Source organism: Carcharhinus amblyrhynchos, chromosome 6 (genome assembly GCF_965287045.1).
Source record: "Carcharhinus amblyrhynchos chromosome 6, sCarAmb.v2.hapA, whole genome shotgun sequence".
In the NCBI taxonomy this organism is placed as follows: Eukaryota; Metazoa; Chordata; class Chondrichthyes; order Carcharhiniformes; family Carcharhinidae; genus Carcharhinus; species Carcharhinus amblyrhynchos.
Window position 1 is genome coordinate 122,881,495 of NC_137329.1, and position 27,421 is coordinate 122,908,915.

At 42.7% G+C, this 27,421-nt stretch overlaps 1 protein-coding gene across 15 annotated transcripts in view; it reads right to left on the bottom strand.

The window, feature by feature from the left end:
* The window catches only part of ppfibp1b (PPFIA binding protein 1b), a 161,073-nt gene that overhangs the window by 19,503 nt on the left and 114,149 nt on the right, over window positions 1–27,421 (bottom strand). For 9 of the 15 annotated variants that reach the window (XM_080191385.1, XM_080191383.1, XM_080191379.1 and 6 more), the window contains 12 exons: window positions 25,933–25,994; window positions 23,283–23,367; window positions 20,814–20,938; window positions 18,845–18,972; window positions 17,646–17,708; window positions 14,391–14,451; window positions 14,217–14,255; window positions 13,926–13,955; window positions 11,681–11,855; window positions 10,555–10,587; window positions 5,339–5,477; window positions 1,007–1,135 (listed from right to left, as the gene is read on the bottom strand). In XM_080191385.1, the coding sequence (XP_080047511.1) occupies window positions 1,007–1,135; window positions 5,339–5,477; window positions 10,555–10,587; window positions 11,681–11,855; window positions 13,926–13,955; window positions 14,217–14,255; window positions 14,391–14,451; window positions 17,646–17,708; window positions 18,845–18,972; window positions 20,814–20,938; window positions 23,283–23,367; window positions 25,933–25,994 (1,069 nt within the window). The remainder of the gene's footprint in view (window positions 1–1,006; window positions 1,136–5,338; window positions 5,478–10,554; window positions 10,588–11,680; window positions 11,856–13,925; window positions 13,956–14,216; window positions 14,256–14,390; window positions 14,452–17,645; window positions 17,709–18,844; window positions 18,973–20,813; window positions 20,939–23,282; window positions 23,368–25,932; window positions 25,995–27,421) is intronic. The other 6 variants (XM_080191384.1, XM_080191380.1, XM_080191375.1 and 3 more) reach the window with 2 other exon arrangements.

The following is a 27,421-nucleotide window of genomic DNA, read 5'->3' on the forward strand; positions in this document are numbered from 1 at the left end:
AAGTTAATTGCCTCTGGTATTCCAGTATTTCTTTCCTACAATCTACATAGAAGGTGCATAAAATCTCTATCCCAGGCAGCCGGTTATTGCTTCCAATTCCGGCATATGCAGCATTTGCATTTAGCTGTGGATGTTCAGTTTTATTTCTTTTAAAAATCCCCACAGCGCAGATTCGAGCCTGCATGGACAACAATCCCACTCAGGGCCTATCCTCTGCTAATCCCTCTGACACTAAGGGGCAATTTAGCATGGCCAATCCACCTAACCCTCACATCTTTTGGACTGTGGAAGGAAATCGGAGCACACAGAGAAAATACACACAGACGTGAGAAGAAGGTGCAAACTCCACACGGACACCCAGGCTGAAATTGAACCCGGGTCCCAGGCGTACTGAGACAGCAGTGCTAACCACTGTACCGCTGAGTTATTAAGTATATGCAACACCAGGTGAAAATTAATCTTGGCCTCTAATGAATCAAGAAATATAAGGACCAGGGAGGGAAGTAGTGGAGCTGAGGTCTAGTAGGTGGTGGAATGGGCTTGAATGGCCATAAGGCTTCCTCTTTTTATATTTTCAAACAAAATCATAGAATAAAATCCCTACAGGACAGAAGGAGGCCATACAGCCCATCAAGTCTGTACTGATTACAATCCCATCCAGGCCCCACTCCTGTAACTCCACACATTTACATCGCTAATGCCTCTGATTCTAAAGTCAATTTAGCATGGCCAATCAACCTCACCAACACATCTTTCGACTGCTGGAGGAAACGCACGCAGACACGGAAAGAATGCGCAAATTCCACATAAACAGTGACTCGAGGCCAGAATTGAACCAGGGTCCCTGGCATTGAGAGGCAGCAGTGCTAACCACTGTGCCACCGTACCACATGGCTGTATGAACCTTGAACTGTAGATAGAAGTCAGAAACGGATAAATACAATTGCATAAGGATCTTAATGAAACACCCATTAAATGTGTGTTTACATTTTGAACTGTATCATACGTTTTAGCATGCTGTAGATCCCGGGACCAGCCGAGCTTAGAACCTGACGTACTTCTGGTTCCACCTCTCTTGAAATCTGTATCAGTCATGTCATCAGGGTTAAAGGTGGTTGACTGACTCCGTTTAAGCCTGTCAACAAAAACCCAAAAAAGGAAGAATTCACTTGATGCAATCCCCAAATCCACGCCACTGCTGCCACCTTGCACTCTGCCAGTAGACCAGCATTCTCCTCTCCGCAGTTAGCAACCCCTCCCACTCAGTACCCATTCAATTAATAACAAGGCCAAGTTGTTCACAACCCAATTATCACTGATTTAATGAACACCTTGGCTTTTAGTGGAACTTGACAACACCTTGCCTCTTAATGAAGCTTCCCTCAGGTAATTAATTCCAAGCAAATCCGTCTAATGCTCATCATATTAAAAACATCCCTTATTCAATTAAACTATGAGTTAGCAGGAGCCAGCACAGAGAACAAAACATAACTCCTCAGGTTTTCCCCCACCTTAATCTTAAATTTACATCTTTTTCTAGTTTCATATCAACTGACATTGTAAATGGCTTCCTCTCCCCTTCCTTTCCAAAACCACTCAACCCTCCCTGCAAAAGAAAAACCCTCAACCTCACCGACAAGTACATAAGCCTAAACCAAGGAACCAGGAAGAACTCCCCTGCTCAGAGATTGTTATGGGATCTTTTGCACCCACACGCGAGAGCAGGGACCTCAATCTAGCCAGAGGCCAGGACAGCACTCCCTCAATACTGCATTGGAATTCCAGCCTAGGCTTATGTACTCAAATCCTGGAGTGGGACTTGAACCCATTACCTTCTGACTCACAGGCGGTTATTAACATTTGAATCTCTCTAATCAGGTTTCTGTACCTGCCACAGTAAGGGAGCCCATCTGAAAACACAAGTAATATCCTATACCTTTTCACATGATCAGACATATATATCATCTGATATCCTGTTACAACGAGCTGCAATTGTCTTCATAGAAACATTGAGATGGCCAAGTCCATCACCTTAAGCCCTGCCACAAACTCTGTACCTGTGCCTTTGATTTAACTATGAAGTTGGAGGAAAGACTTCATCTCTTTGTCTAGCCACCGTCTCAGGGTGACTCATTCAGTCTGAGCAACGCTATCTGATTTTTAACTGAACAGACGCCCACTCGTTATCTTCACAAAGAAACATTTCCTTCCATCTCTATAGCATTTGTTGTCTCCTCCTCTGCTTCAACACATTTTCAGTTGAAACTCATCCATACAATGGATACCTCCAGTACGTGCTGATATTTTACCTGTCCCCAGTGTTGCGAAGGATCAGTCTGGCCACACCGCAGCCTAAATGCTCCAAGTAATTGGGCCGTGCTGTACCACCTGTCCCCCAGGTAGACATTTATGCGGAGAAACACCTTTCGCCACAGGTCTATCAGGCAACTGTCTGCATGTAACTCCCTAGAGGTCCCACACAAACAGGTGGATCCTGTCAGATGGTTCCCTGAGCAAACAGCCAAGATCACTTGACAGAATGCCTCATCACCAGAACTTCCCAACGAGCACCAAGACCTGGCTTGGCCGGTGGTGAGAAAGGCCCTACGCGTCAGATCTTTCCTACACGTCAGGAGTTTCACCCCATTTGCACATTGTCCTCTAGGCAACTGTGCTGGGGAAGAGGCCATTGTAAACCTCCTTGTGAAATGTGCCTTTGCAAAGAAGGTCTGGAGTGAGATGCAGTGGTATTTGTCGAGGTTCATCCTGAGCGGCTCAGGGATGCAGGACTCTGTGCTCTACGGGCTATCCCCAGGGATGGGGTCTCTGTGCTCTACGGGCTGTTCCCGGGGATGCATGCTGATTCAAACATCAACTGCTGCTAGAGGATCATCAACTCTTCACTCACCCGACGAAGGGGAAAACCCCAAAAGCTTGTGGGTTTACTATCAAATAAATTGGTTGGACTTTAACCTGGTGTTGTGAGACTTCTTACTGAGGATCGTCAACTCAGTGAAAGACACTCTTTATTCTGCCCAAAGCTTGCTGGATTTTCAGTGCAAAGAATTGTCCCAACTAAGTGTTGCAGACTTGCACAATCCAAAGCCCAGGACTATGTGCTGAGGGGTGCAATGTAGCTTGGGGCAGTGGCTGCAGAGGTGCAATGGGAGAAGGTTGCTGACTAAAAGTTTTCTGCACCTCACAATGCTTCCTTCAAGACTAAGTGAAAATTTCTCTGACTAAAGGTTTGGCTATGGTATGGAGATGCCAGCGTTGGACTGAGGTAAGCACAACTTGATGTCTGTGTTGATAGAAAGGTTTGGCTGCCACTCCTGCTCACTTTTTTCTGATTGCGGCTCTGTGAAAGATCTCGAGGTGGCTTTTTCCAGGTCAAGGCACCAAATAAAGGAAACCTTTTTCAGATGGTCCAGTCTTTGTAACACCATCGCCCTCCCCTCCACCCACCTCTCTTGCTAATCTGATCGCTCTTGCAAGACAAAATCATCACTTCTGCAGTAATTATATCTCGAACCAAATGTCAACATTAAGATGATTTTCATTTTGTTCAGTATCAGGAGGCGGCCATTTGGCCCATCGCGCCTGCACTAGCTTTCCAAGCAAGTACCATGACTTAGCGCCATTCCCCTGCCTTTTCCTCTGACCCCTGCACATTAATCATCTCACGAAATTTGCTGATGACACCAAGATTGGTGGAACGGCAAATTGTGCGGAGGGTGTGGAGAGTCTACAGAAGGATCTAGATAGGCTGGGCGAATGGGCCAGGAAATGGCAAATGGAATTTAATGTTGGCAAGTGTGACGTGGTCCACTTTGGTAGGAATAATGGTAGGAAGGATTATTACTTACGTGGCGAGAAACTGCAGCAGGCGACGGTGCAGAGGGACCTCGGGGTCCTTGTGCATGAGTCGCAAAAACCCAGCTTGCAGGTGCAGCAGGTGGTCAGGAAGGCGAATGGGATGCTGGCCTTCATAGCAAGGGGGATTGAATATAAATGTAGGGAGGTCTTGCTGCGGCTATATAGGGCATTGGTGAGGCCGCAGCTGGAGTACTGTGTGCAGTTTTGGGCGCCGTACTTACACAAGGATATTTTGGCCTTGGAGGGAGTGCAGAGGAGGTTTACTAGGCTGATACCGGAGTTGAGGGGGTTGAGCTATGAGAGGCTGTATAAACTAGGCTTGTACTCGTTAGAGTTTAGAAGAATGAGGGGAGATCTCATTGAGACGTATAAGATGATAAATGGGATGGATAGGATAGAGGTGGAGAGACTCTTCCCGCTCAGAAAGGACAGTAGGACTAGGGGGCACAGCCTCAAGATAAAGGGGGGGCGGTTTAGAACGGAGTTAAGGAGGAACTTCTTCACTCAAAGGGTGGTGAATCTCTGGAATTCTCTGCCCGTTGAAGTGGTGGAGGCTACCTCACTAAATATTTTTAAGACGCGGGTTGATGGGTTTTTGATAAGAGAGGGGATTAAGGGTTATGGGGAGAGGGCGGGAAAGTGGAACTGAGCCACGACAGATCAGCCATGATCTTATTGAATGGCGGGGCAGGCTCGAAGGGCTAGATGGCCTACTCCTGCTCCTATTTCTTATGTTCTTATGTACTCTGGAATGTCTCAATTGAACCTGCCTCCACCACACTTGCAGGCAGAACATTCCAGACCCCAACTGCTCAATTTGTGAATAAGCATTGGATAAAAGCAAATTACCACGGATGCTGGAATCTGAAACCAAAAGAGAAAATGCTTTGTCAAAGTCTTGACAAAGGGTCGTCTGGACACGAAACGTCAGCTCTTTTCTCTCCTTACAGATGCTCCAGACCTGCTGAGATTTTCCAGCATTTTCTCTTTTGATTGTGAAGAAGCATCGCATTTAACTTTCTCACACCACATTTGGTATATATTTCATTGTTCAGTTAATTTTGCAATAACATATGGCAGGTATATTCTACAGACAAAGATACGGCTGAGCGATAATCTATTTTCCATCAGCTTTCAAGAATGCAGAACAAAGAAAACCAGCAGATTTGAAGAAGAATACATATTCCTATGTATGTTATTTTTTAGGAATTAATTCACAGGCGTGAACTTAAAATACTTAACATCATGTGGGGTAACTGTGTGGTATTATTTTTGACAAAATGGAAGCAGCCAGCTGTGAACTGAAAAACAGCTCTATGAAATTAGGAAAAAAATAGTGCATAAATAAGGGTGTGTACATTAATAAATTGCCTTAACATTTCTTCCTTCTCACATAAGGAAATTCCAAGATATCTCAATCACTTTAGACACCAAAAGTTTACTTTAAAAACAGGCTGCTTACTTTCCAAATAATTTTTTGATTCCTTTTGATTTCTTTTTCAGATCTGGGGAGGTTGGAAACAGCTGACAGCTGTCAGCCTCTCCCGGACGCAGTGGGAGACCAGCAGAATCCACGTGCTCCGATTCTCTCTCCGTCTCCGCTACATTTTAAAGAGAAAACATAATTAGAGTTAGTTCATCCCCCCATCCCAGCCAGCTCAGCAAAACGGACTCTTGGCTTTAAAAAAAAAATGAAAAGGAAATTCCTCCGGGGAAACAAGGTCAAAATCTGCGGAGCCTCGGAACTTAAAAGGGATCCTGTAGAATGAGGCCTGACAAATCGGCCTTTTCCTTGAATGCACTGAAGTAGCACCCCACCGTGCATATAACATTAAAAAACAAATAAAACTTACCATAAAGGTGGCTGGCTTTGAAACTGGGGCTGCCATCCTCTGTTGCTTGGCATAAACATAGGATTTTACCACTTAGTTTTATTCTCAGTGAGTAACAGGTTGTGCTGGCAGCCCAGCCCAGACAGTGGACGAAACATCTCTATTTGCCAATCCTTGCCAATACCAAGAATATGGTAGCAGCAACAATTAGGCCAGGGAGACTTACAAATAAGTGGGAGGTAGGGTTCATAAAATATTACTTTAAATGATAAACTGTTTCATGCTCTAAACAAAAAAAATGATTAAATGAATGGGCTACTGTACATTTTCCACACAAACGGATGAAGGATGTTCGTCTGGGTCATTACTTTTGCAAATTAAAAGCCCCTCAGTTCATTCAAATCATCAACTTCTGAATGATTTTCTGCCTAGATTTTCAGAAGTTGTCTCTGCAAATGCCTTACTGTTATGGACCAAAGTCAGCTGTATTACCATTTATGATGCTTCGCACCCTCAGCAGAGCCACAGTAGCTTTGGAAAAAGAAACAACACCTGACTAACTTCTGTGCCTTAAATACATGTTGCATTTGATAAACCTTCCTCGTAGTCCTGTCAGTTACACATGATGGAGAATAGCACACAACAGCCTACTTCTTCAATAAACGGTTTTAGTCTTTCAACTACTCAGCTTATAGTCCTCACTCCTACACACTGCCAAGTGAGCATGTTGAGGACAGTCCAGTCTCCATATCCACAAGAAATCATACAGCAGGAAGCCCAGGTTGACAAGGAAAATACGGTGGCTTTATGGCATGGTGATTGCTACTTACATGAATCACCCTCCCACAAGACATGTGGTGCCTCTTGGAGATAAAACATCAGTTTTGAAAATTAAGTACACAAATGTCTACAATACTTCCATTGAGGAACAAAAAGCAGAATACTCACTGATTTAATGTGGTTCATGAAATCAACATAAATTTAAGAAAAAAATGGAGATCGGAACAGATAGAGGTATATAAAATTGAGAAGCATAGACAGGGTAGGTCATAAGAATCTTTTCACCGTGTCAGAGGTATCTAAGACCAGAGGACATGAGTTTAAGGTGAGGAGTAAGTGGTTTATTTTTATTTATTTATTCATTAGTGTCACAAGTCGGCTTTTATCAATACTGCAATGAAGTTACTGTGAAAATCTCCTAATCACCACACTCCAGTGCCTGTTCAGGTTCACTGAGGGAGAATTTAATCACGGCCAATATACCTAACCAGCATATCTTTCAGACTGTGGGAGGAAACCAGAGCATCTGGAAGAAACCCACGCGGGGTGGGGGCGGAGGAGGAGGAGGAGGAGGGGGGCGGAGGAGGAGGAGGAGGAGGGGGGGGGGGCGGAGGAGAGAGAGAAAAAGAGGGAGAGGGAGAGAAAACATGCAGACTCCACACAGACAGTGACCCAAACTGGGAATCAAACCCTGGTCCCTGGTGCTGTGAGGCAGGATTGCTAATCACTGTGCCACCATGCTGCCCTTCTCTTGTTTAGAGGGAATCTGAGGGAATTCTTTTCCACCCAGAGGGTGGTGGAAATATGGAACATGCTGCCCAAGAGGGTGGTGGAAGCAGATACTCTTGCAACATTGGAAAAGTATCTGAACAAGCACTTAAATCACCAAGGCATAGCAGGCTATGGACGAAGTGCTGGTAAATGGGATCCGTATAGATTGGCATTTGATGGTCAGCATGGACATGGTGGGCCAAAGGGTCTGTATCTGAGCTGTATGATTCTATGAGATCCATACTGCATTTTAATGTTAGACAATTAATATAAACAAGTCATTTGGCAGAAGGCTTCACTCCAAGGAGTGACCTTGACTGTAACGCTATTATTCATGCGTATCCTGAGGAATTACCTATGCTTTTACCTGGAAGTTTCCTTCTCACCAAGTAACAGCTATAGTCATCAAATTATAAATCACCTTTAACATCACAAAAATATCGCAAGGTGTTTTGCAGGAGTTCTAGACAAATAGAAGTGGAGACCAAAGCATGCAAGGGAACATTAGGACAAGCGACCTGAAGCTTGTTCAGAGAGGTGGGTTTTAAGGATTGCCTTAGAAGAGGGAGAGAGGCAGAGAAATTTAAAGAGGGAATTCTAAGGTGGGACAGCCAAAGGCACAGCTGTCAACAATGGGATGAACTTTTATGCGTTACATTTTCTTCAGGCATAGTTACATAGAACGGCAGGAAAGATCATGGAATGACAAAAAAGGCTTGCAAATGCTCAGCAGGACAGGCAGTATCTGTGGAGAGCAAGAGTTAACATTTCTCTCCACAGATGCTCCACAACTTGCTGAGTTTGTCCAACCATTTTTGTGGTATTCTTTGAACTTTTCTGTTGTCAATCTGGGTTTTCCGCTGTGCTGTGTAGAAAATGCTGGACTGAATGTGCCAAACTTCAAAAATGTTATTTAAAAATGGTTACACCTATCTTTTTTTTATTCATTCATGGAATGGGCTTCACTGGCTGGCCAGCATTTATTGCCCATCCTCGGTTGCCCCTGAGAAGTTGGTGGTGAGCTGCCTTCTTGAATCGCTGCAGTCTATGTTCTGTGGGTTGACTCACAGTGCCACTAGAGAGGGAATTCGAAGATTTTGTCGCAGCGACTGCGAAAGAACAGCGATATATTTCCAAGTCAGGATGGTGAATGGCTTGGGAGGGAACTGGCAGGTGGTGGTGTTCCCATGTACCTGCTGCCCTTATCCTTCTAGATGGAAATGGTCGTGGGTTTGGAAGGTGCTGTCTAAGGATCTTGGGTGAATTGCTGCAATGCATCTTGTAGATAGTACATACTGCTGCTACTGAGCATCGGTGGTGGAAGAAGTGGAAGTTTGTAGATGTGGTGCCAATCAAGCGGGCTGCTTTTTCCTTGACCCAGTGAGCCAGCCAGTAGCTGAGCCTTTCAGGCCTCCAGGTTATGCTGAACCAACAGACAGCAGCTGAGTGCTTAGGGATCAGGGTTAGGGAGCTGAAAAAACATCTACCATTTCCTTGCCCATCCCAGTGCTCTCCAGCATCCCCTCCTGGAAGTTCATGTGTAATGGAGCTCACTGAGTACAATGCTAACTCAATTAGAATACCACCCCAAGGATCCTTGTGGTGTCAGACTCTCAAATAATTTGGCTAAGGTACAATAAAGCCAAGTTCCAAAAGCGAACCCTCTCAATACACTGCACACTTCTCCAAGGAAGCAAAAAGCGTGTCAATACGAAAAACACTGACAGCTCTGAATGTATCACCCTCCCTTTCACACTGCTGGGTCAAAATCTCATTCGCTTCCTAATGAACAGCATTGTGAGAGTACTTGATCACTCAGTCAGCTATGGTTGTAGGCAGCTCACTTCTACTTTCAGGAGGAATTAGGGGAAGCATTAAATGCTGGCCTTGCCAGTGACAGTCACATTCCATGAATAAATGAAATACATTTTTTGATCCGAGTTGACATTGACTGTACAATATAGCAACAGTCCTAATGAACTGCAGTGCTCAGGAACATTTTAACACTGTTCACTTTGAATCAAATTTTCACCACACGCCATGATGAATGACATGAACACCAAGCAGGGCTGTCCCACCAGCATTACACTGCAGCATACTCCAAGTCATTTAATATCCAAGCTTCTTTACCACTGTGACGTCTAAACCAATTAAGGAGATCAAGATTGTTTGCTCCTATATTAAAGGCGGCATGGTTGCACAAGGAGGCACGATAGCACAGTGGTTAGCATCGCTGCTTCTCAGCGCCAGGGACCCAGGTTCAATTCCCGGCTTGGGGCACTGTCTGTGTGGAGTTTGCACATTCTCCCCGTGTCTGCGTGGATTTTCTTCCCACTTAGGAAGGTAGTAGAACTAGGGGGCACAGCCTCAAAATAAAGGGGGGCAGTTTAGATCAGGGCTGAAGAGGAACTTCTTCACTCAAAGGGTGGTGAGTCTCTGGAATTCTCCGCCCGTTGAAGTGGTGGAGGCTACCTCGCTGAATATATTTAAGTCACGGGTAGACAGGTTTCTGATAGACAGGGGAATGAAGGGTTATGGGGAGAAAGCGGGAAAATCGTACTGATCCACTTCAGATCAGCCATGATCTTATTGAATGGCGGGGCAGGCTCGAAGGGCTAGATGGCCTGCTCCTACTCCTATTTCTTATGTTCTTATATTTCCTCCAGGTGCTCCGGTTTCTCCCACAGTCCAAAGATGTGTGGGTTAGGTGGATTGGCCATACTAAATTGCTCCTTAGTGTCAGGGGGACCAACTAGCATAACTGCAAGTGGTTAAGGGGATTGGGCCTAGGTGGGATTGTGTTCGGTGCAGTCTCAATGGGCCAAATGGCCTTCTTCTGCACTGTAGAGATTCTGAGATTAAAGGTGCTTTGTAAACGCAAGATGTTGTTTTTCTCGCCCTTCTCTGTTTACGCACTCGCAATTAAGTTCACTTCTGACAATAAACCAAGAAAGCAAAGCTCCCCAAGCTTGGCACCCTGAAATCCAGCAGGTCCATAACCAGATGAGTAAATGGAGCATGGAATGAAGAGGTTGTAAAAAGAACTGAAGAGTTAAGGTAACAATGATTATCAGCAATAACTGTTCATATCACCTGAAGGCATTCCACTGAAAGCTAAAGGCAGGTTTCGCAGTTTAAAGTTCATGTTGCGTTGGCTAAATGCTGTAGAATTTGTTTAGTTTAAGCTTAACTACCACATCGCTATTAGCTCTGCTGAGCATGTAAAGTAGTAAACAGCTGGAAGATATGTCCATAGCAAGGCATTGGTGCAGTCAAACATGCAGCTATACTATACCTAGCATCGGTGCACTTGCACTTCGACTGCGATCTTCAGTCATCCAGAAAATGTGTATGATCGTGGGGAGCACAGCAGCACAGAATATGCGGAATAACAAGGTAAAGTACATATCAATTTACAGATTCAAACCACTCCAATCAGAACGGTCAGGAAAAGATCACAACATTAGCAGAGTCACAAAAGCAGTCAAGTATTCATGTTTCATTTAAATAAAAGACAATTTTGTTGGCAGGACCAAAATGGTCTGTCTCAGAATCATAGACACCCCACAGTGCAGAAGGAGGCCATTTGGCCCATTGAGACTGCACTGACAACAATTCCAGCCAGGCCTTATCCCCGAAATGTACTAAATTGTGAAGTCGACACAACTCAATCATTTAAACAAATATTCTACAAAAGTACTTCCATAGCCAGATAGTACAACTGGAAAGTGTGCCATCACTGTAGCCCAGCTCTTCCAATCTCTGGATAGTCAGAGGCTGGGCGTACACCAGAAGATGCACCATGGAAGTCCCAACGCAAGGACTTTGTGGAAACGTCCCCAGAAGTTTCAATTCTGATGGGAAAGTCCCATTTCCTGGATCCTCTGAAAAAGTCTTCAGGTTTTTTTTCTTAACAGAATAGTTACCCAGGAAACATTACACAGAGCAACCTAGAGCACCTGGGTAAATATATTCCACCCACACCCTCCTTAACTGCTTGCAAAGTAGACAGTTGTGTTATAAACTAAAGGATTTCTAATCGCCTGCAAAACACATCTGGGTTCTACACAATATTGGAGATTTCGCAACAGACGAATAAAACTTCCTACACCCAAACCGTCCACCTGAATACTAATGTGAACATTACCCATGACAAGTCAGCTGGTAAACTGAAGGCAAGGGGAAATAATTACAAGTACTCATACATCTATCAAACATAATTTCAATATTTTCACAAATGAACATCTGAAAGATTAGTTTAATTACATAGTTATTTTATAAACCTTAATGAATTCCCCTCCTCCAAATGATGAACTATATTGATAAAGGTCTATAGGGAAATGGGCAACAAATACTGTTCTGCCAATGTCACCCACGTCCCAAACACCATTTTGTTTTTTTAACCATTTGTGCTCACTTACCCAGGTTAGGTGCACTAGCTGTTCGTTTGCCACCTTTTATCTTGAAGAATCCACGGCCAAAAGAAGCTCTGGCCTTCTTAGAGGCTGCACTATCATCATCCAGTGAATTTGGATGCCCAGTTGGTGGCTTTGGTGGCAGGGCTGTGAACTTGCTGATCTCCATACACGCTTTATTCTGGATGTAGATAATGGTATACTTTAGTTCCCAGTGTTATCTTGTGTCAACAAAACCATTAACATTGCATCAGAATAGATGCTGGGAAATTTAAAAACGTGACCTTGTTAAACGAAGATTCACAAAAAAAATCCATACATATTTAATAATAAACAGGATCCTCCAGAATATGAAAAAATAATTGGTTATTATTAAAGCATGCTAAAACAAAAACAAACGGATTCTGATAAACTGTTAGGTTACATGAGTTATACAAAGCAACCTACCTGTCAGACAATAGATATCTCTAAATAATTTCTCTGATTTGGCTTTAAAGCAATTCAGTCTGCTAGAATGACTGCCCGACAGATGCTAGAATACCAATAAGGATGTCAAATTTAGACCGAGTGGAACAAAGGGAGGGTATGACAGCTAATACCACAACTGCCAGGCTACACAGTGATACTGAATTCAAATGCATGGTAATCGGTCATATAAATGACAAAGCAAGCAGTTAATCCCCAAGTCAGATTAATGGAAGGTGCAGGTTGGGATGTATAGTTGTGAATTAGCCAAATGGGCTGGGTGAAATCATGATGCAAAAATAAATCCAGTGTAAATTAAAATGATTTGCTAGGAAATGAAGAATTGATTTATTTAAGTATTAGTCATAAGTAAGGCTTACATTAACACTGCAGTGAGGTTACTGTGAAATTCCCCTAGTCACCACGTTATGGCGCCTGTTGGGGTCAATGGACCTAACCACCACATCTTTCAGAATGTGGGAGGAAACCGCAGCACCCGGAGGAAGATACAGACACGGGGAGAACATGCATAGACGGACAGTGACCCAAGCTGGGAATCGAACCCAGGTCCCTGCTGCTGTGAAGCAGCAGTGCCATCATGTTACTTCTTAATAGATTCCAGGCTGTAAGGCTGAAGGCAGTTGTGGTAGGGAGAGTATCGAGTGAGCTGAGGTTTATGCAGGGTGAAGGCAGGGTGACCCACAAAGCCCTCACTATACACAGTGCTGTCAGTTGGAGACAAGAGATGCACCAACCTATGGCACAAGTGGGCACCACTCTAGTGATGAAAGATGGATGGTGATTCTGGGAGAGTTGGAAAGTCTGCTCAAAAAAGCCCAACAAAACACTATCCACACCAGCAGCAATACATTCCACAATAATCAATGCAACTATAAAGTAAAAATGTATTTATTAGTCACAAATAAGGCTTACATTAACACTGTGAAATTCTCCTAGTTGCCACACTCTGGTGCCTGCTTGATTCAATGAATCTAAACAGCAGCTGTTTCAGAATCATTTCGCCTTTCTTTAATTAGTACCATTAGACATGTTTACAAGAACAAAACTTTCATCTAGATTGCAGTCAGAATCATGAATAAAGTTAGTTTGTAGAAAAAGAATGAAAGGAGTAGAGGTTGCAAGTTGCAGTGAGGTGATTTCTAGCACGGGGACCAGTGTACTTTAAAAGTACTAACATCCAAAGGGCAGGTTCAAAATTTAAATCTAAAATATTTTTAGTTTGAAAATTGAAAATTATAAATTCCTTTTGAACCACATTCTCTCCTTTCTGCTTTAGTGATGAGAAACTGGAACAACAAGCCCGGTTAAGCCAGTCAGCAGCACTATACTGTCCACATTTGTGTTATGGTTCAACTAACTTAGCACAACATGATAACCGCACCGTACAAATTCCACCTCCAATTACAGATCATTAATCTTTTAAACTGTTTCTATGTGTGCACATTTCAGACTGCAAGCCTTTTCTGCTTCAACCGAAATGCTTCTGTAATCTTCCATAAAGAGTGAAGCTTTGGATAGCAAAATTTAACGTAGATATATTGGACCTCTATCAAACGGTTAATTTCAAATTCCAAATCCAGAGAGAAGTAGAATTCTGGAATGGTTATCAAGAAGCAGCAGCAACCCAATTCATAGGCCAGTGGCTACCTCGATCACAGCAATATATAAACAACCTGCCCCGGAGCAAGATCAGAAACAAATCACAACTAAATAGGATTGAAATACATTCTTTTCCACCCAATTAACAAAAATGTTGACAGCTAACCTTAATCAAGAGCAAAATGTTCCCTGCCAGCTGAAAAGGTAATAGTTGGAGAGTTCGAGATGGAAAGGAAAGAGAAAAAGAGTCAGCATTAGAACAGGAAGAAACGTCCCTACATCAACAACCCGGGTACATTATAGGTATATCTAGTTAATTGCTTAATTAAAACAAACTTCTTAATTTTATCAAGGCAATTTGATACAAGTTGGATTATTACATAGCTGCCAGTCTAGATCATCACGAGCACCTATGTCCCAAACCAGCTTAACAAACGTGAAGGAGACTGTAACATACCTCCAAAGGGCTCTGTTGAGCAGGTTCCATGGAAAGCTTCTGATCAAAAGCAAAGGATAACAAATTTAAAACCTATTCTGTAATAAAATGCAGCTGAAGGCCAGCCTGCACTTCAACAAATGTTAACATTTTCATACTTTAAACCACAAGGTTAAATGGTGAGACAAAGCAAACCTTGTGTTCCTCCTCCATTCTCATGTTCTCCTGGCTATCAAACTTGTGTACATCTGATAATCTGCAACAAAACATTAAAGAACATGTTTTATTACACAGTCCAAAATAAATTCCAATTCTGTAGGCTCCCAAATGATCAAGGACATCAAGAAAGAAAATAAAACAAAGTCCTGGAAATGTTCAGGAGATCGGGAACATTTATGAAGGTCAAAACAAAGTTGACATTTAAGGTCTGTGGCCCAAGATGTTGCTAAACCTGAGCGTTTGCAGCAGTCACAGCACTTTGCGAGAATAATTGATCAAGCCTCTGGTACGTTTTGAGAGATAATGATAGAGAAGTGTTTTCTGCATTTGAACCAGGGGCTGTTCACGGTCTATTCCAAACTTGCCTGAACCAGTGTGGCTCCACACCACAAGCTCAGCACCACCTGGTACACAGCACCCCACTAGATTGGCACCCCATCCAGTACCTTAAACATTCACTCCCTCTAACAATGGACACTGGCAATCATTCACACTATGGACCTGATCTTAACATCATGTTGCACCTGTTTTCGGGTGCAAAAACTTGCTAAGTCGGGTGTGAGGTGAGTAGCGCAATCTGCGCCCATCTCCACGCTGGTTCCACCTTTATAAAGGCCCAGAAATGGCCACATTTGCCTGCATTTAAATTGACTCCATAGGCTGGACGCTCAACTTTACTGTCACATCCCCCTTTAACCAGTGTATTCGCCCATCTGGAACGGACATGCTCCATAAAAGTCTGATCAGACACTCCATCAGTGAGAGTTAGTGAGGAGGCAAGTGCTGAGCTTCCGACCGCTCTCTGCTTGAGACCAGTAGGAGCGGGGGAGAAGGTCCACTGCTATTCTGCTTGAAGTCAGTGGGGGATGGGGGGGACCGCGAATGGTCTGGTAACGGAGGGGTGTGGGGAGCGCGATAAGGAGGTCCGTAATATTATGGGGTTGAGGCAATGTCTGTTGGGACCGCACGGGGGGTGGGGGGGGAAGGAGGAGGAGGAGGCACTGTTAAGCCCTACCCACAAGCTTCTGCAGCGCAATTCAGAATCGCTGATATTTTTGCAGGCAGAGTGTGTATGGGGGCACCACAGAACATTTAGGGGGTGCCTAACTGTCGGATTTGAAACACTCCCAGTTTCAGGTCCACCCAGCACTTTGAATCAAAATGGTAAAACAGGGCATTATGTAAAAGATACATTGCAGAAATTATCAAACCACTTCAAACACCTTCCAAAATGACCTAGAGAGAAAATGGCAGCAGACACATGGGAACATCACCATCTGCAAGCTCTTCAAGTGATACCTTAGATGAGAAACTTTAGTTACGTTGCTAGATTGCAAAAGCTGGGATTTATGATGATAACGTGCCTTAAACGAACGTATTTATGTCACGTTTCTTGTGCAGGATTTTGTTTAGCAATCGGTTCTATTTTGTGGTGCAGCTTTGTCTATAACTGGCAGCCCATGCTAATACTGCAGAAGCATAATTGATCCTAATTGCTGGAATGTTTGTTGAAACCTAGGCTAATCAAGTGTTGTTAAATCTGTGCTTTTCCCTGGCATTTTTCAGAGTAGGGTTTGATTAGGTTGATTAACAAGGAAGGTCATATGACTGGGCAGGGCTAGTCACACAGACAGACACAAGCTCAGCTGCTGCTTGACATCTTTAGAAAGAAGTAGCTCCCTCTCTCTTTCTTTCTAATCTCTCTAGATATTAGAGACTGGGACCTGCCAGAAAATAGGTCTTTTTCCTCTGAAGTTCTGCTGTTTAAAGATGGAGGCTGCTGTATGGGAACCTTTTTGTGTCTCTGTCCAGAGGGGTTAAAAGGCTAGAACTGTGGCACCCACATGAGCATATCTGTTTTTGTGCTAACAGCCTCTGAAGAAGGGAGCATGTCTATTGGGGTATTGCTTAAATTGAGAGAAAACTAGCAGTTAGGAAATATGTCCTATCACGTTGAAGCATTTCAATTGGTAAAAGTCATGCTAATTCTTTTGGTTGTATTTTAAACTGTGTTGTTAAATACAGTTTGTTTTAACAAAAGTTTCCTTGTAGGTTATAGATCACACCTACAGTGTGATAATTATCTAATTACCTTAAGCTTGTACTCATGCCAAATGTTGGGGTCTAAGGCTAACTTCGTAATACACCTCGGTGTTTCTGATTTGTTCTCTACTGGGTTGTTCTCCAATGGGTTGTTCTCCTTAGAGAAGGGGAGCTTGAGAGGAGATTTGAGAGTTGTAGAATGGTTACAGCACAGGAGAAAGTCATTTAGCTACTTATGCCTGCGCCTACTCTCTGCAGGTCCTGCTCACCTAATCCAACTCCCCTGCCTCTTCACTATAGCCCTGCAGCCTTTTTCCTATTTAGATAATTATCTAATTTTCTTTTGAAAGCCAGGATTGAATCTGCCTCCGCCACACCTCCCAGGCAATGCATTCCAGATGCCAGTCAGTCACTGTGTGAGAAATGGTTTTCTTTGGCTCTTTTGTCCATAGTTTGCCAACCACTTTCTGATTCTCAAATCTCCCCTCAAGCTTCCCTTTTCTAAGTAGAACAAGCCCAGCTTCTGTCCTCTGGTTCTTGATGTTTCTGTGAATGAACAGTACTATCAAAGCACAACCTGAGGAACTCCACTACCCTGTACAAACCTGTTCAAAATCCTAAAGGATTCTCGACAAGGTAAATTGAGAAAAAACTGTTTCCATTGACAGCAGGATGAAGAACCAGAGCAGAGTGATTTAAGGATCACGTGGTTACGGTCTGGAATGTACTGCCTGAGAATACAGCGGAGGCAAATTCAATTGTGCATTTCTACAGAGAACTGGATAAATACATGAAGTGGAAAAAAAACATTGGCAAAGCCACAGGAAAGACAAGGGGTGAGACTAGCTAAAATACTTTGCACAGCTCCAGCAAGGGGCTGCCAGGCAATGTGGTTATGGCATAAAAAGGGCCATTCTATTCTATGATTCTCTACTTACAGAAGCGCAATGCCCAAACACATTTCTACTAGGACATCTTTGTATAATCCGAAGTTCCTGGAATTGCTGAACGAATGCAGCCATCCTTAATAACACAATCCTCACCATCATACAAACTTTTCATCAGTCAGGTAGACAGTTTGAAAGAATGCTGAAATCTCAACTTTTATGTAACCAATGTCTCGCATTTTATCAACAATAAATGAACAGGATTGAAGGAAATATGGTTTTTCACCTGCATGGTACTTACATAGGACTGTCACATATGACAGTTTCTTCAACTAATGAAGAGATATCACCTGGCTGTATTTCACTGTAGAAAAAAGTAAATTTACATCAGATTACATGATACAAATCGTTACACTTCCCTTAGAAAAAAGACTATATAAAGTAAATAATACCAAGCAATGCTAATATCAGCTCAGCCTGAAATCTGTTGTTTGTTAAATAATAAATAAAAGTTAGATACTCAAATTAGATTTCAAATATTGCAGTTTTACAAATCATAGAATCCTGACTCTGCAGACCATTTGGCCCATCAAGTCTACACCAACTTTCTGAAAGAGTATCTTACCCAAGTCCTCTCCCTTACCCCATCCTTGTAGCCTCACAAATTTACCACAGCTATTTATTCTAACGTATATATCTCAGGACACTAAGGGGCAATTTTAGCATGGCCAATCCACCTCACCTACAGATCTTTGGACTGTTGGAGGAAACTGGAGCACCCGGAGGAAATCAACGCAGATATGGGGAGAACGTGCAAACTCCACACAGACAGTTTCCTAGGGCCAGAAATGAACATGGGACAATAAAACACTGCTGCAATGCAGCAGTGCTAACTGAAGTTCAGAGTTTATTTAGTAGTCAGAAGTAAGGCTTACATTAACACTGCAATGAAGTTACGTGAAATTCCCCTAGTTGCCACACTCCAGCATTTGTTTGGGTCAATGCACCTAACCAGCATGTCTTTCAGAATGTGGGAAGAAACCAGAGCACCCAGAGGAAATCCACATAGAAAACCACAGTGTCACAGTGTCGCCCTAAATCATCTGAAGGATATTAGTCTGTCTGCTCAATATTGAAATACACCACTGAATCTTCCTATCATATGGGAAGCCAATCAGAACATTTAAATGTTATTAATTTATTTGTCACCAAGTAAGGCTTACATTAACACTGCAATGAAGTTACTGTGAAATTCCTCCAGTCGCCACACTCCAGCACCTGTTTGGGTCAATGCATCTAACCAGCAAGTCTTTCAGAATGTGGGAGGAAACCACAGCACATGGAGGAAAACCCACGCAGACACGGGGAGAATGTGCAAACAGTGACCCAAGCCAGGTATCGAACCCAGGTCCCTAACACTGTGAAGCAGCAGTGTTAACCACTGAGGTAAAGGGGCCACCCCTGCAGTCCCACTCAAGCAGCAAAGCTGAATTGTTTTACCCAATGTCAGGTGTTGGTTCGACTTCGGGGTCCATCTTCTCGACGTTAGGATGGGTATGACTCTTGGGAGTAGATGAAATCATTGGAATTGGTACTTGAAGGATGCTAGTGTGGATTTCAACTGGCTCCTAAAACAAAATCAGCGAATTACGTACCTTCCAGCAATTATATTCTTTTACCAACATCTATTGGCTCGTGTGTTTAAACATTGAAACGCAACAGTGGTTTTTAAAAATCAGCTTTAAATACAATGCAAGAAACCTGAACAGACAGGTGACCAAATGATCTTAGTCTGCAGATTTTTGATCAATTCTTACTGCAAGCTCCCAACACAGAAGTGTTTCCAGTAAAATTATACTCTGCAAGTTCACACTTGTCTCTTTTATATAGTCAGTGCCCTGTTTTCTTTTTAACTCTCTAACAGTAAATACAATGCAACTAACAGAACGTGGTTTTAATTTAACCCTGTTCTTCAGATGGCCAATAAATGCTGGCTTAGCCAGCGAGGCTCAAATCCCAAGAATACTTTTTTTTTAAAAAGTGTTTATGGCAAGGATCTAAGCGATAAATATCTTTCAAGCGCTGGATAATCCCACAGCCAAAAGGGGTTGGAAAAGCACAAAGGAATTTTGGTATTTACTGTTATTCCATTTATCAAATGAGACGCATAGTACCAATGTCGGATCAGAAGACAACCTTTGTGGCACTGAGGCTATCCTTCCTAAACACTATTTGAGTCTAGGGCAAAAAATCCTGTTTCTTCTTAATTCACACAATTAAATCGCCATGGATTTCACTTATCATCCCCTTGTGATCTGTTACTACTTACCATTCCCACATGTTCAAGCTGGACTCCAGAACTGGATAAAACCTGCTTATTCACCAAGCTTGTGCAGACCCTTTAGGTTATTGCCTCTTAGCTTCTGCACTCAAATAGCTTCTTGAAACCAGCAATGGACAACATTCCATCTTCATTTAGAAAGATGATAAAACAACAAGAGTGCCCTCAACACTTATCCGAGTAAGACATCACTGATGATCTCTCACTCCCACATTCCACCACCCTTTGCTATTTAACCTTCAGCCTGCATCAGTCTGGTTCAACACTGTCACACAGCTCTGTGTGTAATGATCCAGCAGATGATAATCACTACGCATACAAAATCTCAAAGGAAATTTGGCAAGCTTATCACACAAATACACGCATGCACGCACACACACTGCCCTTCGCAGTATGAATCTTGTGAATCAGTCAGCTGTGTGGTACAGTCTCAAATACCCAAGCTGACAACGTCCGCTGTCTCACTGTCGACTTGCTTTGGCAATGGAGTGTGCTATGGGACTATTATTGCATCAATTATACAAACACAGCAAGTTTACAATTTCAACTCTAGTCAAAAATAATTTCCACATTTTTACTCAGTTATATTAATTATAGAAATCATAGAAACTCTACAGTACAGAGGAAACTATTTGGCCCATCGAGTCTGCACCAACAACAACCCCATTTAAGCCTTATTCCCGTAAACCCCAAATATTTAACCCACTAATCCTTCCAACGTACACATCCCAGGACAGTAAGGGGCAATTTAGCGTAGACAATCCACCTAACCTGCACATTTTTGGACTGTGGGAGGAAATCAAAGCACCCGGAAGAAACCCATGCAGACAATGGGAGAATGTGCCAACTCCACACAGATAATGACCAAACACTGGGAATTGAACCCAGGTCCCTGGAGCTGAGAGGCAGCAGTGCTAACCATTGTGCCACCCCTAGTCTGATTAGTCCAAAATTGTATGAAAGATTGGTTAACTAGTTCATAGCTGTTATTTTGTCATTTCTTTACAACTTACAAACAGCAAACACACCTGGGGACAGATCCATGACAATTAGCATTTTAATGCTTTACCGCTGAAAAAAATCTGAAGAGTGTTCCAGATTGGAATATAATTGTGAAAATTAACTTACTACTTCTGTCACTGCGTCTGCTGCTGGAGTTGGTACAGTGGAAGCCAGCTCCATTTCTAATGTTTCACCAGCACTGACTCCAACACATCCCCCATTCAGGCTTTCATCACTACCATCTTCTTTAACTGCATTTACAATTCGAAGAGAAAACAAACATTTGATTTCGCACTTGCACAAGATAAGTTCGCTCATACAGGAGAAAATGTCTCCTCTGTTCTTTGTTACGATTCAACATTTTTCATTCCTTACAGTAATCATAGAATCCTTACAGTGCAGAAGAGGTCATACGGCCCATTGAGTCTGCACCAATTCTCTGACAAAAGTATCTTGCCAGTCTCTCTCCCCCCCCCACCCTATTCCTGTAACCCCACACATTTACCATGGCTAATCCATTTAACCTACACATCCTGGGACACTAAGGGTCAACTCAGCACGGCCAATCCACCTAACCAGCACATCTTTCAGACTGTGGGAGGAAACCAGAGCACCTGGAGAAAACCCACGCAGACACAGGGAGAAGGTGCAAACTCCACATAGACAGTGACCAAAGGCCGGAATCGAATCCGGATCCCTGGTGTTGTGAGGCAGCAGCCTAACCACTGTGTCCATAAAATGTACATTTTTCATTAAATAAATCCATTAAAATTGGGGAAGTACAGATTTTAATACTTTATAGATTTTAGCAAATCAGTGTGAAATTTATAAAGTTCTGTCAATTCCTTTAATCCTGATATCTGTAAAGCGAAATACAAACGTCTTATTTTACACCATTTAAAAAATTTCCACTGTGGCTTTTGAACAAAGAACACTTTTTTAACGTTTCAGCTCAAAATTAATAGCAGCTGAACAGCACAGCATTGAATATGGGCAGCATGGTGGAACAGCAGTTAGCACTGCTGCCTTACAGTGCCAGGCACCCAGGTTCAATTCCAGCCTTAGGTCAATGTCTGTGTGGAGTTTGCATGTTCTCCCAGTGTGTGTGGGTTTCCTTTGGGTGCCCCGGTTTCCTCCCACAGTCCAAAAGACATGTTGGTTAGGTGTATTGACCCGAACAGGCGCTGGAGTGTGCGCGACTAGGGGAACTTCACAGTAACTTCATTGCAGTGTTAATGTAAGCCTTACTCGTGACTAATAAATAAATGATAATAATTGGCTGAAGGAGGGGTGTGGTGCGGCTGAGAACAGAGTTCATTTTGATTGGTGGGAGATGACAAGTGTCCATTTCTTCATTGTTTTATGGGATGTGGGCATCGGTAGTAAGGCCAGCATTTGTTCCCAACCCCAATAGTCTTTGAGCCGAGTGTGTTATAAGGGTATTTACAGGGCAGTTGAGAGTCTGCCACATTGCTGTTGGCCTAGATTCACATGTAGCCCGGACCACGTAATGATGGCAGATTTTTCTCCTCTTAAAAGACACCAGTTAATCAGTGGATTGCCATGTCAATCAATGATAGTTTCATGGTCATTGTTATGGAACCTAGCTTACTTTCCAGATTGATTGGATTTAAATTCCAAAAGCTGCCACGGTGGGATTGGAATCCCTGTCTCCCTAGCATCAGCCTGGGTCTCTGGTTTACTCGTCTAGTTACGATTGTCTCTTCCATGTATGCCAATCACTGAACGCTGAGCACAGTATCAAAATGAATAAAAGACTAATGGCATATCAACCTTTATCAAAAGGGGTTGGAATTCCAAAGTGAGAAAGTGATATTTTAATTGTACACAGCCTGTCGGACCTCACCTGGAGTACTGCAATCTACTTTGGGCACTGAAAATCAGACTGCAAACAGACTGCCCAACTGAGGCACAGGAGAATTAATGACACGTGGAACAGTAATCCAACAAGACAACTTCAGAAAAAGATGGAAAAAAATAGATTATCCTCCAGTCCATTCTTTTCTGTTCAGTACTAAATTTGCAGCTTCAAAAAGACTAAAAATAACATTATGCCCTTTTGAAGCAAGGTTCTCAAAAAAAACTCTCTTGCACTCTCCTTGTGACAAGTTTTCAGGAATCAATGCTTTGCAATTATCCCTTAGGGAGATAAATTAACTAAGGTGGGAACCAAGAGAGTAAAAGACCTTCATATTCATATGACATAGAGACATAGTCATAGACTCAGATTTATAGCATGGAAACAGGTCCTTCGGCCCAACTTGTCCATTCTGCCCATCTTTTCCTAGAGACTGTGACCAAGGCCAAAACACACGTTAAATGAATGTGGATCCACAATGCAACACATTTTGATACATTAGGTACCACTGGATTGCAGATAAGAATGAAAAACTTAAGCTTTATCACCAGGAATTTTAACAATTATACATTACATATCCTGTAAGAATGAAAATGATACCAGGTAATGTAACCACTCTACTGTCCAATCAGTTGGGGCGTGAGGTTAATTTAACCAAATAGTTTAAACATGGCTGCAGGTTGCAAATTGAACGATTACAGACCATAACATCTCACCTTTCTTATGGGCCACAGACATCACCATATCCTGCACTTTCTTGTACCTATTCAAGGACTGTCGCAATTCTTCTATTTTCCGATCCTTCAGGAAAACAAAAATACTGAGAACTCATCGCACACACAAAATATCGTAACATGATAGAAAAATTCCAATGCCTGTTTTTCCCCAGAGGTTGTGGGATAGGATGGGACAGGGAGTGGTGAGGGGGAGATGAGAGGGAGGTGGATAGGGATGCATTTAAATCTTTAGAGGGCCCAACATGACAATCTAACACTGATCTGCATCCACATCAAAAGGCGAATGGGCAGCACAGTGCTTAGCACTGCTGTCTCACAGCGCCATGGACAAGGGTTCGATTCCCAGTTTGGATCACTGTCGGTGTGGAGTTTGTACATTCTCCCCGTGTCAGTGTGAGTTTCCTCTGGGTGCTCTGGTTTCCTCTCACAGTCCAAAGATGTGTGGGCTAGGTTGACTGGCCATGCTAAATTGCCCCTTAGCGTCAAGGGGACTAGCTGGGGTAAATGCACAGGTTACGCAGATAGGGCCTGGGTCGGATCGTGATCAAGACAGACTCGATGGGTCAAATGGCCTCCTTCTGTACTGCAGGATTCAATAATTCTAAGTGTGAACCACACACTGGAAATTCTTCACTTCCTGTATTCCAAACATGATCAGAACCAAATCTGAATTAATTTAGTTTGACTTGTATAGAAACTAGAATTAGGAGTAGGCCATACAGCCGTTCAAGCCTGCTCCACCATTCACTTTGATCATGGTTGATTATCGTATTCAATATTCCGATTCCCCCTTTCCCCCGCATCCCTTGGTCCCTTTAGCCCCAACAGCTACATCTAATTTCTTCTTGAAATCACACAAAGAACAAAGAAAATTACAGCACAGGAACAGGCCCTTCAGCCCTCTACACCTGCACTGACCATGCTGCCTGACTGAACTAAAACCCTCAACCCTTCCGGGGACCATATCCCTCTATTCCCATCCTATTCACATATTTGTCCTGACGCCCCTTAAAACTCACTATTGTATCTGCTTCCACTACCTCCCCCAGCAGCGAGTTCCAGGCACCCACCATTCTCTGTGTAAAAAAACTTGCCTTATACATCTCCTTTAATGTTTTGGCTTCAACTGTTTTCTGTGGTAGAGAATTCCACACATTCACCACCCTCTCCTCACCTCAGTTCTAAAAGGTTTGCCCCTCATCCTCAGAATATGACCCCTAGTTCTGGACTCCCCCACCATTGGGAACATTCTTTCTGAATCTACCCTGTCTAAACCTATTAGAGTTTTATAAGTTTCTATGAGATCCCATCCCACTCTTCTAAACTCCAGTGAATATAATCCTAACTGACTTAGTCTCTCCTCATATGTCAGATCTGCCATCCCATTTACTGAGTATTTTACTATAATTGTTGCAGAAATATAGCTCCTACTTAAAAGTTAAAATTAAAAGTTTATTAGTCACAAGTAAAGCTTATATTAACGCTACAATGAAGTTACTGTGAAATTCCCCTAGTCACCACACTCCAGCATCTGTTCGGGTCAATGCACACTAACCAGCACCTCTTTCAGACTGTGGGAGGAAACCGGAACACCTGAAGGAAACCCACGCAGGTACGGGGAGAGTGCGCAAACTCCACACAGACAGTGACCCAAGACAGGCACTGATCACCAGTCTTTGACGCTGTGAGGCAGCAGTGCTAACCACTGTGCCACCATGCCGTCCCAATTTGTGTAACTCCACTGGTGACAGCTGCTCAGTCTTTATCGAGGTGAACCTTGGAGGCAGCTTTGACTCAAATGCAGATTGCTATAATTCGCCATGCTGCAGAATGTGGACAAAGCTGCCTCAAGGTTTACCGTGATAAACACACCAAGCAGCTGTCACCAGTGGAGTTAGACATATATTTCTGCAACAATTACAACAAAATATTCAGCAATGTCAAACTAAATTAGTTCAGACGTGGTTCCGATCATGTTTGGCTTAAGGCTTTCTTTTAGGCACACTACCTTGGAGACACAATTTCATCAAATCGAACTGGTGATTAGCAAGTAATAACACACAAATGATGCTGTTGTTAAGATTAGTTGACTTCAGGTCTCATTCAGAATCACAGTTTGATAACTTTTATTTTAAGTTTCATATTTCTCAACATCATACATGGAGCTGGAGTTACACGTATTCCAAAGCAAGCTGGAATGGCAAGATTCGTATCAGATGGACAGCATTGAACAGAATGGGGTGAGAGGCTCCATGACTTGATGGACTATTTCATTCTAATCTTGAAGCCATTGCGGTTATTTTTCAGATGTTACCCATGGTAGGATTTGAAATCAGAACCTTTCAGCTGAGAGTTTAACGCCATAACCACAAAACAATTACTTCAATGTCTCTTGTTCCGGTCAAAGGCTCTCCTGCCCTTGCTCGAAGAGTTTGGGATGCCTTCTAGTCAACATCACTGGGAACCATCGTCACCACACGGCTGGTTTGCAGTAGTTCAAGATGAAAATTATCACCACCCTCTGAAGGGGTACTAGGGTTGGGAGATAAACAGCTGCCTTGCCAGTGACACCCACATACCACAAATTGTATTAAAGATGTTAAGCCAGAAGGAAATCATAGGACCCTACCTTCTCTTCATTTGCTGCCATCAGCGACTCAACTGCTTTCTTCATTTTATGCACTTCAAGATCTGTAAATGACAACGGGAATGGCATTTTACAACTTATTTTTAAATTTTAATGCCACAATGAAAGCTGAAACCATGCTGGCATGCCACATTCCGTACTTGCAGTAACAGAAAACATATCAGCAACATTCTTCAAAAAGAGTGAGCTTCTAAACAGTTGTTTGCATATTTATTGAAAGTAAAGCTGTGCAGTATTCACTTTTTAAACTTAAACATAGCATTACAAACAAAACATATGCATGACGCAAACATAATTGGAAAATACGCATTTCCAAGAAAGCATTTTTGAAGCAAATGCATGTTTCAAGCTAAGAAACAGAATTATAAATATATTCACAACCACTGCAACAAAAGTAGGAATGGCATGGCATAGTGATATTGTCACTGGACTAGTAAGCCAGAAACCAAGGATAATGCTCTGGGGACCTGGGTACAAATTCCATCATGACTGATGATGGGATTTGAATTCAGAAGTCTTATGATGTTGATTGTTGCAAACAAAAAAAACCCATCAGGTTCCCTAATGTCCTATAGGGAAGGAAATCTGTCATCCTCATCTGGTCTGGCCTACATGTGACTCCAGATCCCACAGCAATGTGATTGACTTGTTAGGGATTAGATCAGAAACTACAAGGTGTGTTATGAAGGTAGACAAACCCAAACTATTTTTGATTTTGGCATTAGTGCCAGGATAAGGTGTTACACTCCAGGTATGACTCTACTAATACACCAGGAAGGATTTATTAGAACAAACTTTATTTAAGAACACAGTTTAACTATAATAAAAAAGTGTAACTTTTACCAATTGAAATACTTAAACATTACAAATGTATGATTCTTAACTGCTAGTGTATCTCTATTAGTTTCAATATAAGCAATATTCCTCATAGCCTTAAACACTTCAGAATCAGTGAGCAAAAACAGAAAGGGTTATGTAGGTTCCCAGTCCTGAAGCCTTTTAACATCTCTGAAGAGAGAGACCTATTTTCTAGCAGGTCCCAGACTGCAACCTCCAGAGAAAGAGGGAGAACGAGAGCTACTGCACTTTACAAAATCCGAACAGAAACTGCCTACTCTTTCCCTCAACAACCTAATTAAACCCTACTGTGAAATCCCATGGGACACCCCAAAAAAAAAACTGCATTGACTCAGATTAAAACAAGCATCCCAGTAACTAGGAGCAATTATTCTTCTGCAATCTCAGCAGATGGACTGCTTGGAGCAAAGTGGCATCATAATCACAGCCGAAGTTTAAAACATTCCCTTCCCCAGAAACATGACACAAATACACTTCTGAAAGGCACAGTATCGTCATAAAAAGCACTTGGAAATGCACTTGGTTCAAGGTCAATTGGAGATAGATAGGCAGTAAATGTCACATCCACATCTGCTGAATGAATAATAAGATATAATTAACGTGTTTTTTTTAA